The sequence below is a fragment of the Plectropomus leopardus genome, chromosome 12 (assembly GCF_008729295.1).
Source record: "Plectropomus leopardus isolate mb chromosome 12, YSFRI_Pleo_2.0, whole genome shotgun sequence".
NCBI classification, from domain to species: Eukaryota; Metazoa; Chordata; class Actinopteri; order Perciformes; family Serranidae; genus Plectropomus; species Plectropomus leopardus.
Genome location: NC_056474.1, coordinates 25,766,609 through 25,783,802, shown reverse-complemented (window position 1 = coordinate 25,783,802; position 17,194 = coordinate 25,766,609). Strand labels below are relative to the sequence as shown.

The 17,194-nt window shown below is 39.8% G+C and overlaps 1 protein-coding gene across 1 annotated transcript in view; it reads left to right on the top strand.

Moving 5' to 3' along the window:
* Positions 1–17,194, top strand: part of LOC121951317 (disco-interacting protein 2 homolog C-like) — a 220,820-nt gene that overhangs the window by 122,413 nt on the left and 81,213 nt on the right. The window contains 3 exon segments of the mRNA XM_042497594.1: positions 4,567–4,677; positions 8,401–8,526; positions 13,260–13,595. Of these exon segments, the coding sequence (XP_042353528.1) occupies positions 4,567–4,677; positions 8,401–8,526; positions 13,260–13,595 (573 nt within the window).

The window sequence follows — 17,194 nt, the reverse complement described above, 5'->3', positions numbered from 1 at the left end:
CCAGAAGTTATTGTAAACAAACACTGTGATTCAATCTATAGTAACTTTTATTTTTACCGCATTGCAATGAAGTTTCTTTTTATTTGTGTTTAATCAGGTATGTGGAGTAAGGCAAGTTTGTTTTCAGCATGATAATACATCCAGGAGCTACAGTCCGTGAGTGTTTGCTTTTACTTTGCAGGGTAGTTGAGGTGCTGTTGGTGTCAGGGTTGTCCACTTCATCCGTCTCAGTTCTTTATTGGATTAGGGGTCTTTCTACCTGCAGTGGCTGACAGAAAGGGAATGAATGAGAAGCCTGCATTGATTTCCTTTAAGTTTTCACTGTGTGACCGTGTTTGGAGTGTTTGTTGTGAGGAGAATCAGATGGATGGGGTGTAGCTGGGGAATTAACATGATGTCACATGGATGATTTATTAATTGAACGTCAACTTCCTGGTTGTATTTCCCAGCAGTCGCTGTCTTGGTATGTTACAAATCATACCCATGTGACACCTTGGGATTTTAAAACAAAGAATACTTGAAGGTATGAGTCAAACTGCATGAAGGATTTTTGCAGGTAGAGCTACATGTGAATATGTTTAACTGTTCATCTCTTTGTTCTACTTACTCAGTTCATACTCATGTTTTTTGCCCGATGCTCATATCTAGCAGGGCATCTGAAGCCAGATTCAGTGGAATTACTTGTAATCTCTGGATTAGCCGCACTAGGGGCGAGATGTATAAATGAAGGGTATGCACAAAAACCATACATACCCCATTTCCTGTATATTATCTGGTAATGTGTGGTAAGAATGTGTGCACCTCAACCATAATTCAGACCAGATGTCCATGTGGTTCTGTAGAGCCGCTCACATGTGATATCATAAGGTGGACATGGAAAAATAAAGTGATACATGTAATCTAATAAAAAAATAACATTCATAGTTGAGGTTGTTATCCAGATTCAGTGATCTTTATAGTCTACAGTGAACTTCTAAATGCCTTTTTGAGACACATTTATATATTTTTAACATAAAAATCACATTGGAGATCAGCATGTTTTTCTTCCTCATTGTGAAGCAGATTTTAAAGATGACTGCTGGCTTTCTTAGGTTTAGTGATGATTCAGGTATATTCACTGCCAATGATGGTTTACAGGTACATGTGATGAATAAATGATGCGGGTGCTATGGATATCCACAGCTGTGCATAATGTCAGCTGCTCTGGTGCTCTGGGAAACCCTCGCTGATGCACACAGTCTGTGACATTGCACTTATTTTTTATTGACAGGTCTAAAGATTGGTGGTGATTCAGAAAGTTAAAAAAACAAACTTGATTTTCTGTAGATGTCCTGCACAAGCAAAGAAGACAGCCATGGACCAGAGTCTACAGCCCTGTCACCAGCTCTGTAACTCTGTTCTCAGGCACAGAAGTGCTTGAGCTAAAGGCCGAGATGCTAGCTTGCTGATGTTAAATGGGGACTGTGTCATGTTTGCCATGTTCACCATTATACTTAAGTACCTTAAATACCTTTAAGGTATTGACAGAAATAATACCACGTAATATTGAAACGTCTCTAGTCAAATGATACTTGCATTTGATTGTTTTTGGGCATCTGATCATCCCAACTCCCTGTAGGATTAGGTTAGATTAGATTAGAGAGCTTTAAAAATCCCCAGTGAGGAAACAAATTAGCCACCAGGAACAACTTGTGCAGACAACAAACAATGTACACAGTACATTCACAGTTCACAATAAATAAATACAAATACAGCAAATAAATAACACCATAAAAAGCCATCTGAGACATAATCAAAGGCTGAGACCACATCTAAAAGGGTTCATTAAAAAGATGTGACAGCTGCTGGAACAGAAGAACTTCTGAGTTGTTCAGAAGAACAATAAGGCCTCCTGAGTCGCTCACTAAATGAGCTTCTGAGTCTGGTAAAAACACAGTGAAATGTATGCCTTTTAAAATACTACTGCTTTTAGTTTGGCCCTTGTTCTCTTGGCCACAGTCCCCTCAAGTGAGTCTGGAGTAAGGCCAATCACTGAGCCAGCCTTTCTTATTATCTTATTGATCCTGTTTTTATCATCTAGTAATGCTGCTCCCTCAGCAGAGCACAACATAGAAATGGACACTAACTAAGGATCAGCAAACTCTCTGTTACAGCCATCTCCGGAGCTGGTGTTACAGGAAATGCCAAAGGGTCACCATAGTCATTAGGATCTATCCTCTGGGAACCAAGAATATCTCTACAGAATTTCATAGCAGTCCATCAAACGGGTATGAAGATAATACGTCTGGATTAAAGTGGTGGACTGACAGACTGACACTGAAATGCCTCAAATTGTAAATATTCCATAGGTTTTCTGTAACTAATATGGACAAACAAAGAAATAGGTACATAAAGTCTGCAGGCAAAAGAAGTTGCGTAGGAAGAAAGGAGAGAGAAAGAAGACATTTTCAAAGAGGAAATAGAACGAGTCAGGAGGGGGGAATCCATCCGTCCAGACTCCCCAGGGGAAACAGCGAGGCGAGGTATTTCCCAGACCTGTCATTTGTTCTGGCGCTGGCTGGTAGTCGTTATATGGTCGGCTAATCAACTTTTAGCTTTTCTCCTGAGCAGTGGCGATACTCTGAGAGCTCTAATGAAGACAGACGAGGGTGGAAGTGTGAAGCTGAGATGGATGCTCATAGATCAGCAGCTCCGGAGCGGTCGTAGCTGTCAGTAACAGGGTGGTTATTATCATCAGACTTATTGATTGGTGTGTAGGGAGGTTGTTTTACTCTATGTGTGTGTGTGTTTGTGCAGGTGTACCGGTGTGTGGATCGACCTCAATTTCTGTATTTCACCGGGCAGGTTTGATGTTATGGGAGTTTTTAGTGAATATATTTATTACCAACTCTACATGCAGTTTTTGGTTTATAGTTTTATAGAATTATTTTTCTCTCTTTTTCCATTTACCATGTTTATATCTGCTCAACCTCAGAATTCAACTCCATCTCAATGAATAACTTAGATTTGAACAGTCTGTACTTGGTGTGTGACACTGCCAAAAAGAAGAACATTATTAATAAAGAAATGTGTTGTGGTTGTCTCGAATAACTGCAAAAATGCACAGTGGCATAATAACTGCAGTTGTTTCCAATACAAACTGGATTTCCTTGAAGGAAGCAAATTCCTTGAAGGAAGTCAGAATTCCTAGAAGTGGCGATACTCTGAGAGCTCTAATGAAGACAGACGAGGGTGGAAGTGTGAAGCTGAGATGGATGCTCATAGATCAGCAGCTCCGGAGCGGTCGTAGCTGTCAGTAACAGGGTGGTTATTATCATCAGACTTATTGATTGGTGTGTAGGGAGGTTGTTTTACTCTATGTGTGTGTGTGTGTTTGTGCAGGCGTACCGGTGTGTGGATCGACCTCAATTTCTGTATTTCACCGGGCAGGTTTGATGTTGTTATGGGAGTTTTTAGTGAATATATTTATTACCAACTCTACATGCAGTTTTTGGTTTATAGTTTTATAGAATTATATTTTTCTCTCTTTTTCCATTTACCATGTTTATATCTGCTCAACCTCAGAATTCAACTCCATCTCAATGAATAACTTAGATTTGAACAGTCTGTACTTGGTGTGTGACACTGCCAAAAAGAAGAACATTATTAATAAAGAAATGTGTTGTGGTTGTCTCGAATAACTGCAAAAATGCACAGTGGCATAATAACTGCAGTTGTTTCCAATACAAACTGGATTTCCTTGAAGGAAGCAAATTCCTTGAAGGAAGTCAGAATTCCTAGAGAGTGTGTGTGTGTGTGTGAGTGTGTGTGTGTGTGTGTGTGTGTGTGTGTGTGTGTGCGTGTGTGTGTGTGTGTGTGTGTGTGTGTGTTTGTGCGTGTGTGCGTGCGTGTGTGTGTGTGTTGGCTTTTTTTTTTCACATGCACCAGATTTTTGTGAGTCAGGCTGGTTAGTTTGGTTTTATTGTGTCAAACTTAAAACATTAGATTTTTAGTTCTGGACTTATTATGAGTTTTTACTTTCATTATGATATTAAATTTCTGCAGACATTGCAGATAATGATATCCTTGAGAAATGTACGTCACACTGAATCTAATGATATACTGTATGTACCTTGTCTGTGTGTTCAGATGTCACTGAGTTACTCCACATATACTCTGAGAAGGAGTACAAATTTTGAAACAAACTGCAGCAATGGGACGCTCGCAGTTTTGAAAGCACCTTAATTGTGTCCATGAGCTGTGAGTCACAGCCTCTGCTGCTGCTGTTGCAGCTGCTGACTGAGTTGGTAAAAGGAACAAATCTGCAGACAAACTACAATAACCAACCTCCTGTTGTTTGTAGAACACCTGCAGGTCTCTTCCTCCAATTTCAGCTCTCTAACTGTGAGAGACTTCTGTAGTGGATCAATGATTTATCTGTTGAGGCATATTAAAAAGCAAAATATATGTGAAGAAAAAAATACAGAATACATAAGAAATATGCAAAAATACAAAAGTGTTTCCCGGGATCGATTTTTAGGTCAAAAACATATGAATGCTGTTTAAATATGAGCCTTTCTGTTCCAGGAATGGATCCATCCATGGGGCAGGAAAGGAGAACCCCGGTCACCCCATCCTCGTCTTCACGGTATCACCGCCGGCGGTCTTCCGGCTCCAGAGACGAACGTTACAGATCAGGTAAGGAGGGTTGTCCCTGACCATGCAGTACATTTAGTCTTTTAGACCAGATGAACAAAATGTGGAACTGCATCAAAACACAGAGGTGTTATATCTGACCTGCTGACAAAGACATATTTGTTAATCACTATGTTAATTAGCTTCATTACTCACCTCATTAACATCCCGGGTCATGTGTGATAACTTAAGTCAGACATGGTTACATTTTTTAATTTTTCAACTTCTTTCCAATATAGTTTATGATGTTATTATAATTTGGAGGTCTTATCTGCATATATTTGCATATCAAGTAGAAACCTTCTTTTATAACGGCTATAACTCTTTTTTACTTCAGAACATGGAGCTCATATTAATAATACCTATCTGTAGAGAAGCACAGAGTAACAGAAACACTGGATGTATTTTAAGGAATACTCACTTCCCAAATGATCTCTTGTTTATTAATTACTCACCCTGTGGTGCATGGAATACATTTAAAAAAAAAAACCCAAAACAAGTTAAAAAAGGCCTTTGCTGTTCCTGCATGCCTCTTAACTAAGTATCCAAACTCATATGTGACCATATGCGACAAATAGATTGACGTCTGACTCATATAAATGCCAAGTTAAATGTGCATAGGCAGGTCAGTAAACAGCGTACAGCCCTGGCGTTCGATGCAAGGAAATGCATGTCTTTACATATGGATGGAAACGCCATTGCAGTTATGACAGAAACATTAATTAAAAAAAAACAATTCCCATTCAGTCATATGAAATATATTTGCATGTGCAGTACATAGACATACATGACCAATGATGCATGACGAAAAATAAGGGGGGCAGAGCCTGTCGCAGCAGTGTGATACACTGCTGGACAGTGTCAGGTTAAACCGCCGCTATATAGGGTGCCCATAGGATGGGCGGGAGGGAAGGTGGATGTGTCTGAACTTTCACCTGAGAGGTCGGTGTTCGCTTCCCATTTCCTAAATCTAACCACATGCTTCTGCTGCCTAATCCTAACCATGGGCTTTTGTTGACATCATGGCGTTAGTAGCAGCATCCAGGAATGTCAACTGCAGACACAGAAGGATACCTGGGTAATATGTAAACTCGGAAGTTCACTGACAAAGTGGCGATATGTGAAGACTTCGGTTGAGAATGTATTGGAGCGGGACACTGAGTGAGGAAACATTGAGTGAGAGGTGACATAGAGAGGCGGCTGCATCAGAGCCAAAGAAGCACGTTTGAATTTGTTTTTTTAGCTTTAGAATTGTTACCAAAATACCATGTGGGACTTTTTAGTGCTTTCCAGTTTTTATCTAGCTGTAGTCCTCAGTGTCCTTTCAGATCGAGTGTCTTATTAAAAGAAAAAGAGTCTCAGAGAAGTTTTCCACAGGTCTGTTTTTGGATTTGATCCAAAACTATGGACCTGTGAACACCTCCACACTCAACTCCAATTCCCTCTGAGGACAGTCATCCTGACGAGGACACAGTGTCCTGTTTGATACACTCAGTTTTTCTCTGCAGAATGGGCTGCAGCAAATCCAGTGTTTGGCACAGATCTGTGGAAAAAGCCTCTGACAAATCTGTCACAGCTCTTGCAACATGCATTGTTTGGTTTTGTTCCATCTGGTGTCCAGTAAAGATTAATATCGGATTAACTGAGGATTTTAACTTAGGGAGATTCTTTTCAGTGGCATCTCATTTGAAATTAATCTGTAAGAATTTGCTTTGGTTATATCTGGGGTCAGCAATAAAGATATGCAATGGCCCAGTAATAGACAGGCTTGAGTTCCTGGAGCAGTGGACAAACCTGGCTTACTTTATTATTCTATTCCTGCATGCTATTGAGGAGTTTGTTTGAGTTTGTTTTGACGGAAAATAAATCCTGTAAAAACCTTTTAACCCATTAAATTGAAAAAGAAAAGCTGTGCGAGCACCTTAAAAAGCTGTGCGCACACTCACTTTCACACACTGTGCCATTACACTCAGTCAACCATAAGACAATAAACGTGCACTTGAGATTTAAATCGCCTCCGTTCCTCTGTAAACACACACACACACACACACACACACACACACACACACACACACACACAAACAAGCGTAGATCTCTTAGCCCCATTCATACTCACAAATGTCTTACTTGTGTCATTATCGCGTCCAAAAGCCTGAGTGTTTACCTTCTGACAGCAATGGACACCATTCAAACAAACCCAGCTGTGGCTACATTGCAGCGCTTTATCTCGCTCTTAGAAACACAAATTTACAAAACGTCTTCGCCGACGCTCCCAAACTTAATCCATTTCGGAAACCACAGCGCCTCATGGGAGATGCTGTCAAGCTGGGAATGTTTGTGTATGTAAACTGAAAGTGAATAAATGGGAACACGGCGCTCATTGTAATGAGAACACTGCAGCACAAATACAGCTGATAGTCCTGCTGCTGTTTCTCTGCTTAGTATTTTGGCTGGATGGACTGTATGATTTCTCTATTATTTAAAAGCCTTCCCCAGTGTTTACAATGGATGCCACATTTTTAGTGCCTGAAAAATCCACTTTTTCCAGTCAGTAAGTCCTGTCATGTTTATGGTAAACTGTGGTGAAAGATGTAGCCAGTAAAACTAAAAGTTAATGTATACCACAATGTAAAAATGCTCCATTATAGTAAAAGTCCTGCAATTAAATCTGAAACACAGAAGTATTGTTAGTTAAATGTGCTTAGAGGGACAGATCATCCCCAATCTAAAATATATTTTTACTCATAACTGTAGTGCCAATTATCAATGTAGATTGTCCGTGGATTATTTTGAGTGACCGGGTCATGATTTCTAAAAAGAGACATTGTTATCGAAATTTTTAAGTGTAATTTTGAGTCCCATCTAGTTTCATTACATTAAAGAGAAGGCATACATCTCTACAGCTGATATCTCTAACACTGCAGCTCACGCCAAAATAATCTAGACTGATAAATAGCCCTACAGGGAAAAGAAAAATTATGTGTTTTTGTTTTGGGGCTGAACTGTCCCTTTAGGTAATTGTCTCCCATAACTGATATCATATTCTGTACAATATTATTAGACTGATTGAAACATCACTTCGTAAGCAGCATTTTGCTGTTATTTGCTGCTGAATGTTCTATACAGTTCCAGTAGTTTAGTCCAGCAGATGTATGTATGTATGTATGTATGTGTATATATATATTGTAAATCTGTGTGCGTGTGTGTGTGTGTGTGTGTGTGTGTGTGTGTGTGTGTGTGTGTGTGCATTAAATAATGTATCATGGATACAATTTACTAAGGATCCCCATTAGCTTTCCAGATGTGTATTTCCCCCTCAGTGCAGCCTTGAGTTTCAGTGCAGTCTGGTCCATCTGGTCCATTCATCTCACACTGCATCATACAGCAGCAATAACTGCACTTATTGCTGATAAAGCTGATAAAATCAAATGCAGACATGGTGGATTATCCATCTCAAGTTTTAAGCATCTACAAGATCATTTTCTTACTGCACAGAAATGAAACGAAATCAATGGCTTTCTGGTGAGCAGAGAAAACTCATTAAAAAACATGGTGGCATAGCTTTGGGATGGCTATCACTAATATTGAATATACTGGAAAGCTCTGCACTGTGGATTTAGCTAAAATATTTCAACCATATAAAAGTTATGATACTCTGGTATCTGTTATTTCGAACATTCTGACAGATGAGTGTGATGTTGAAATCTTCTGTTTGTGTGTCTCCAGATGTGCACACAGAGGCAGTGCAGGCAGCCCTGGCCAAGCACAAAGAGAGAAAAATGGCGGTGCCGATGCCTTCAAAGCGACGGTCGCTGGTGGTCCAGACCTCAATGGACGCCTACACACCACCAGGTACGGAACCAATCACTGCCTACGTCGACAGATGTGACTCATTTTTCTTCAGTCTAAGCAGCTTCCAGCCACAACTGTGCACCAAACCAAGCTAATGTTAGCATGTCAATTTGATATTGAATAGTGATGGTTAGCTTTTAACATGCTTCAGTTAATTTACTTGCAAAATTTTAGCAAATATCCAATAAGATGTCATGATGCACTGGCCAAATACATTACTGAAGTACAAAATGTACTGTAGAGAGGCAGTTATCTAGGGAACAAGAATAAGAAGAAAAGAATTCTCAAAAGAAGGAACCACTCCCTTTTCCTGAAATATGAATTCAGTTTTCTTGAAATTTTAGACAAGAGAACAGTGTGACGAAGTTGAATGTCTGACTTGGAGCAACATGTGCACACTTTTTCATTAATCAAAGTTAGACAGTCAGAAACTTAACAGCTGATTCTGCACAAACAACTGCAGATTTTAAGTGTCTGCAATTAATCAATAATCTGAATTTTGCAAAATGTGTCATGCATTAATGATACATTGGGAGAGGAAGCACCATGATATATTGCCACGTCAGTTACTAGTGTCCTTTCCTATAAAAGATGACGTTACAGTTTCTAGGATTAAGTATTTTCTCAGCTCAAACTTGCTGAAGGACAGAAACCCTGCAGAGAATGTGCACGGAGAGAGTTATAATCAATGAGGAATCAGTTTGGAAGTTTTTCATGGTTTTGGACTTGGTGTTGCTCCTGGGCTTGTATTTCCCCTTGACCTGGCTGCACTGCTGCCAGTTATCATGTGTAGAGGTGGAAACAACCCTGAAAATCCTGCTTTTTTCCTCTCTCCACACCCTTATGACATTTCTTAAGATAGTGTTGAGAGAAAAACTGCAGGACTCATTCCTGTAACCCAACAGTCACAGATTTACTGCATCTGCTGAAACCTGCTGCATGCACTGCCAGCTTCTCTGATGAACATTTATCATATGTAAATGCCCAAGATAAATGTCACTTCTCTTAAAATTTGTAACGGACATATTGCTCTATTGATTTTCTTCCCTGTGGCGTGCAAAGCAGGATCTGTCCAGGGTGGATGACGGTGGCAGTCATCCATGTCTTAATGGCACTGGTGTTGTTTAATGAGGGTGTTAATGAGTCCATTATAGCTCTGGCCGTGGGGGTCGAACTTCACAGAGCTCCACTGAACTATAGCCATTATTTAGCACAAAGAAGCGTACAGCAGGAAAAGATTAAATATGAAGGAATTTTAATGGGTCAAGCCAAAACACTCAACTAAAACTAGATTGAAATGGAGGTGGTCAAATTTACACGACATTTTGTTCAATAAATGTTGGGAAATGATCTCAAAAATGTGCGTGGCATTCAGTAAGATTAAATCTGAGTCAACTTTACGAGCTTAAATCTTTCCAAATCTGTAACTCTCAAGAACAGAAGCTTTAATCAATGTAGGTATAAACAGAATTTCCCTTTATCTGTCTCTTTGTCCACATGACCTACTTTTGCCATAACAAAATGACAGAGAGGTGAAAGATGCTGAAAGAGGAGCTTTTTTGGTGGCTCAATGGATAGAGCGGGTGCCCCATGTACGAAAGGATTGTCCTTGCCACGGCAGCCACGGGTTTGCTTCAAGTTCGCGGCCCTTTGCTGCATGTCATCCCCTCTCTCTCCCCCTTTCATGCTAGCACTCTATCCTGTCTAATAAAGGCAAAAATGACAAAAAAAATAATCTTAAAGAGAAGATGTTGTAAGAAACATGTTACAGTTCTAAAGGATTAGGATAAGGCTGTGATTACTCTGTATTTTATACTTCCGTGCCAGCGATAGCCATGGCTAGAGGCATTATGTTTTTGGGATGTCTGTCAATACGTCCATTCCATTCTCACCAACATGATATCACAAGAACACCTTGAGAGAATTTTTTTAAATTTGGCACAAACGTCCATCTGGACTCAACAATGAACTGATTTGAATTTAATGATCAAAGTTCACTGTGACCTCACAAAACATGTTTTTGGCCATAACTCAAGAATTTTTATGCTAATTATGACACCATTTTACACCAATGTCTAATAAGATAAAATAATGAGGTGATGACATATTATGTTTTAAAGGTCAAAGGTTAACTTTACTGTGACACCATAATGTTTTGCAAAACACTTTTCTGGTCATTAATGGGATAATGTGTATGAAGCATCCATTGTTTTGCAAACGTAGATGTAAACTGTAAGCGCCAGACCACTGTTGCGCCAAGGCATATATCTGCAAAGTGGTAATTCCAGTTGAAAGTTGGAGCACCGCCTCTTCTCCTGCTCAATTCTGCTCCAATTTCACCCTGGTACCACTTAAACCATGAGTTTGAAGCATGCCTGACCCGGAATGAATCTGTGTATTGTGCACACACTTTTACGTCGAAAATCAGTTGCTGCGAGCTCGACAGTGAAGATTAAAAAATACTTTCAAAGGAAACTGGGCGAGCTGTAAGCTACACTACCTTTGGGTGTCCACCTTAAAACTTTGTGGACTGTATACATCTTCTTTGCTGCTGGGTTGAAGATGTGTGAAGCATCCATGTTTTAGTATTTTTTAGCTTAGCACTATTTAGCACTACTTTTTATCAAACAAACAGGCAGAATTTGTGCATTTGTGGGGACTAATTTCAGTGGCGCATCAATCCATATTTGGTGCTCTAGTAAGTATTCGGGGCAGCAGGATGGTGTATGTGAAACAAAGTCAAATAAACTGCAGTGTGTGTTCACGGTTATAAAGGAACATGACAGACACATTCATAGATGCACATGCATGAACAGCAACAGACATCAGTTCCTTCATGAATGTACAAATATTTCCTACATACACACAGCACATTCATATGCAGCTTATTTGCGTACTGGAAAGGCGTGTTTAACAGGGTGGTACTGCATGCACTCACAATATTCACATGATTTGTACATTTTTATTTTTGCCATTTGTCACAATGGAAGGTAAACAAGCTGCAAGGAGTCACACACTCACACACATGACACACGCAAACGCTCACAATCCATCTTGCAGATTTAGAAAGCTTGTGTCCTGAGGGAGCAGTAAAAGCAGTCACACACACACACGCATGCACGCAGGCACACACACACACACACACACACACACAAACACAGGGCTGTCTGTCTGCCAGAGAGGTTCATTTGAGGACGGCAGAGTCGCGTGTTGCCGAGCAGCACGTCGTATCGTGCAGAGATGACAAGTGAAGCAGGACTCTGATGGGCTTTTTATTGGCTTTTGGGTGCTGCATTTTCTCAATTTCTCAACAAATATATTTTCAGATTCATTTTTTATGAGGAGCTGCTCTGTGTCAGAAACTCCCTTTCTTTGTTCATTGTATTTTTGTGTTTATTTCATGACATTCCCAGGTTGCCCGGCAGCATCTTATTTTCAACATGTTTGTGTTTTGTCACTGGTAGCCTCCACAGGGTCCTACTGATGATGATGCACAGATTTGCTCAACATGCATGTCAGCTAAGCACCATGGGTAGTTAACATTTCAAGGCTGTGTCCAGTCTGGCGCATTTTGAACTACAAATGTCAGTTGTAATCTGTGACGATGAAGAAATGTCACCTTTTAAAAGTTAACGGCGGCCAAAGGAAACAGTTTTAAGGAGACAGTTCACCCCAAAATCAAAAATATATATTTTTCCTCTTACCTATAGTGCTATTTGTCATTTCAGATTGTTTGGTGTGAGTTCCTGAGTGTTTGAGATATCGGCTGTAGAGATGTCTGCCCTCTCTTTGATATAATGGAACTACAAGTAGATGGTGCATTTTGGGTTTGGGCTTGTTATTTTTAATAATGTTTACAGGATGGGAACAGCCTAATGGACGGTGTTTCATTAATGCATTTAATGTACAAAACACAGAATTGTAAGCCACTTAATAACACAAATTTCGTTTTCAGTCACATTACAAGAGGGTTCTCACAGTTAAAACTAGGTGAATGCAAAGCACATTTTGTGCTCGTGTTATTTCAGTGTAACGGGCTGAGTGTCTCTGTTCATCTGATAAATAGGAGTCTAGTATTCGCTCGCCTTTCAACTCTTACTTTGGTCTCCTGACAAAAATGTCTGGTTCTCTTTGTTTGTGCGATTGTTGGACTCATTTACTGTGCTTCTGCCACACACACACACACACACACACACACACGCACACACACACACACACACACACACACAATCACTCAGCACCTGTGTGTGTGTGTGTGAGAACTAGGTCAGCTTCTGTTGTTATTCATATCACCACCATCAGTCTCATAATGCTGTAGGCATTATGGAAATCACATGCAAAACATGTGAACACAAACACACACTCACTCTCTCTCTCTCACACACACACACATGCGCATGCTCATGCAGACACACACACACACAAATTCAGAAATAAACTTTACTCCATTCCCCCCCTGTGGCGACTCCCAACAGATGGGAGCTAAAACCTTACCAGGCTAGAGACAATAGAGTAAGATATAACATACTATGTCTGTCTCTAAATATAGCAGATTATACAGCAATACACATTAAATTACACTAGATTTATATTAAAAGATCAATAATTTGTCAGTGGTTTAATAAAATCTGTTCACAGTTTTTACTGCTATTACTGTGGTGTGTCAGGGCTCTGTTTCATTTTATTTATTATTCTCCTTCACATCCATCATCCTTATTTATTTCCCTCCTCAGACACCTCCTCGGGCTCAGAGGGCGAGGGTCAGGGCGACGGCGATGAAGAAGAGGGAGGAGAAGGAGAAGAAGAGGACGGAGGAGGCGGCGGCGGAACCTCCTCCAGCCGGGAGGGGAGCATCAGCATGGAGCACTGGATAAGCCGGGCCATCCACGGCACCTCCTCCACCACCACCACCACCTCCTCCACAGCCTCCTCCTCCTCTTCCTCCACACGCAGCGGGGGGAGCGGGGCGGCAGGTGGCAGGCTTGCTGACGTCCTGGCCCAACACATCCACATCTCCGCCCACCACCAACACCTCAGACACCATCATCATCACCACCACCGCAAGACAGGTAAGAGAGTCCCTTACCCTGACACCTAATGCTCTTAGTCAAATGTAGTCATCTTTAGCAAAACACAAACTTTTATTAGCAAATGGAGTACACCCTTAGCCAACTTTAGAAACCTTTTATTTACAATCAGATACCCTCAGAAAAGTCTTGACAATCTTAGACAAACAGAAACTCTTTAAGAAAATCCGAGAGACCTTCTTAGAAATCTTCAGGCTTCCTTAGCAAACGCCAAATAATTAAAGTCCAGACACCTTTAGTCAAATGCAAACACCTTTAGCAAATAACAGAGACACCATTAGCAAACAAAAGACATCCTAAACCAGATAAAACACCCAAACACAGACAGTCTTAGCTCAAAGCAAACTTCTGCAGCAAAGTCCAGACGGATTTAAGAAAGACAAGACACCCTGATCCAACTCCTAAAGCCCTTGGCTCCTTTTTGTTTTGACAAACTACAGAAAACATAAGGAACAAAAGAGAGAAGTCCTTTGCCACATTTAAACATTGTAAAGAAAGTCTAGAAAGCCACTGATGTCTCTAGAGATATCTACATAAAACTGGCAAAATACAGTCTTTTATACCCTTAACCAGCTTCTTACACCTTTGGCTAAAGCTTGACACTAGAAAACTTCCAAAAACAAAAAAGAGGCACTTAGCCACATTCAAACATCTTTCCAGACACCTTTGACATCTCTTTACTTTTTTCTTCAGCACACACAGAACCGACAGCTAGCGGTAGGGCTGCCCAATTAACTGAAATATTGTCAAAATGGCAATATGGCCAATATCCACATCGCAAGAGCTGCAACTTTTGGTAAGGGTAAAATGTCACAACATGCCTTTACATTTACCATTGCCATTTCATTTACTGAAACATTATGATACATTACTATTCCTACTATAACCACCCATATCATACAATCTGTCAAAAAGATTGTGCTTTTGCATGTCATGCAGGCCTAGTTAGCAGATTGTTAGACAATATTTGCTGAATTTGACAAAGTGTACAGGTTAAAAATTGCTGCCTGCACCTTTGAGCTATTTCATATTTTGCCAGAAAAACCTCATAAGACCCTGTATATCCTAGTTTGGGAACAACAAGGCCAAAATAACTGTAGCAGGGACTTCAAAGCATGTGTGATTTCGTCTTTAAATAAAGCGACTTATCCTTGAGTTTATTTATTGTAGGTAAAGTTAGTTGGCTGTTGAGAAGTTTCTAATAAAAGTGTGTTTGGCTGGGATGATTGTGTGTGTTTTGTGTGTGTGTGTGTGTAGTGAGTGGGTCGGCTCACTGTTTAGTCTTTTGAAGTTTAAATGTGTTAACTGGGATGTTTGGTGGTTAAGTGTGTTTATTTGGGGGGCTCGTATTCTTGTGTACAGTTTATAAATGCAGGTTTTTACAGTGCCTCTGCTTCCTGTAACTCTGTGTTTGGCATGTGTTCTGCTACGTGCCACATGTCTGAAATTACTGCAGTTACAACCTTTCTTTTGCAGCTGCTATTATGTCTGGATTTTATTTTGACTAACTTTTATTGAAACTTTGTTCATTGAGCCACATGGCCTCAGGCTCTTGATTATTACTTTTCTTTCCTTTTTTTTTTTTTAAAGATCTAAGAGAGAGCCCGTCTTTTTTAACAATGCCTTCTGCAATTCATCATCTTCTTTCCTCTTTAAGGAACATGCTTGATTTGTCATTCACTAATGTTGTAGGTACACTAAAGTCCAAAGTCCACTAAAAAAATTATGAAGGTTTGAATGTTTCATGGTCTGAATGCCCACATACAGCAGCCGTGAATCAGATCTGGCATGATGCTCCTTATCATATTGTTGTGCCATTAACATCTAATCAGTTTTTCTGATGAAAAGTATATTGCAAATTTAAAATATAAAAAAAGTATCCTGTGAAAAAATATTTAACTATTTTATTAATTAGGAAGAATTAGTTTTTTTTTTTTTTTTTTACATCATGTCTTTGTTCTAAACTTTCACTTAAAGATTCGAAATCACCAAATTTGAAGACATCTGTTTTTTATTTGACTGATTAGCACCAAATTAAAATATATTAACATATATTAGGACAAATCATCTAAAGTATTTTAAGCCAAAATGAAATCAAAATAAATTTTATTAAATTGAATTAATTGAATTATGTATTGTCTAAATTAAAATTCTAAATTCTATAATATATATGCTGTGGAAAAATGCAGTAGCCACAATAACAAAAATTTCAATACAGAGAATGGAGGAACATTAAAACTCTGACAATCATCTTATTTATAATTTTATTATAAGAATAAGATATTTTTCACTCAGCCACAGAAAAAAGACAGTGACAACACTAGACACACTGTGAAAGTTAATGTGTTGACTGAGAGATAATGTCTGCAGGTCATGTACAGTGTGTAACACCTGTTCAGTTTTGAAACAGACAAAGGACAGAGAGTGAACTCCTAACCACACTAACACACCGTTCTCCTGCACGGCTCAAAGGGCAGAGTGTTGCAGCAGCACATACAGCAGGGTGAAACTTCCTTTCCAACTGCTTCAGCCAATTTTCAAAACCTACAGTACACACATGAAAGTGACGAACTGGCCTGCTGCTGTCACAGAATCCTGTTTGTGCCTCCTCCTGCTGTTTGCTGAGGTAACGTTGTGACTAAATGTTAAATTGTTTTCATGCTGGCACCGTTGGTACCCAGCTCTGAAGATAATGCATGGACAGACACACAGAGGGCCCCCTGCCAGCTCCGCCCAGCCAGCTTTCAGCTCCCACACAGCTCAGATGTGACAGGAGAGGTTCTGTGCGACGCTGTTGGTTCTCTAGTTTGTTAGTTTCCACTGATTTCCTGTGTCATCGTTCCCCGCAGTCTCAAATTAGCAAAGTCAGAAAGTTGTTACCAAAGGAGCGGCTGAAAGCATGACAGCTTCTGCAGCACGACACTCACAAGTCAGCACGAGTCTGGTCCAAACAACAAACTGAGAAAGATGCTGAAGTTATTGACAGTTTTATTTCAGTGGTCGAATAAAATCTGAAGATAAACTGCAGGTATAAAGTTAAAAGCAGCTCCCCGTATTAGGTGTTTGGGGTGAAATTTTCCCTGCTGCAACTAAAAAAATAAAAGTTTTGGTACTTAGCTTCAAAATAATGCACAGCATTCAAACAAATTGACATTATTGTTACTTTAGAATTGCCAACTATAGCTGGCAAAAAAATAAAGACATTTTATTCCTAAGTTTTGGGAAGAGTATGTTTGAGTTACAAAGGTTCCCTTAATTGCTTTCAGAGATTTTAAGGAACACATCGTATTGAATAACTGAAACTGACTTCTGGGAGATTATTATATAATTATGAGAACTAATTCTGCATTCAGACTCCTCAGTCTGCTGTCCTACTTTATATTCCAGTGAACCTGCAGCTCTTTGACTATCACTCTCAGGTCAGGAATATTACCAAAGTAGTCACACCTGTGGGTCAACCACACACCCAGCATCACTGTGATGCTACACCACCTTTAAGTGATGGGGAATGATTCCAGGTTTACTTTTATTCATAAAACCCTGATAATGTAATGTTATGACCCCAAGATGGTCTAGCGTAG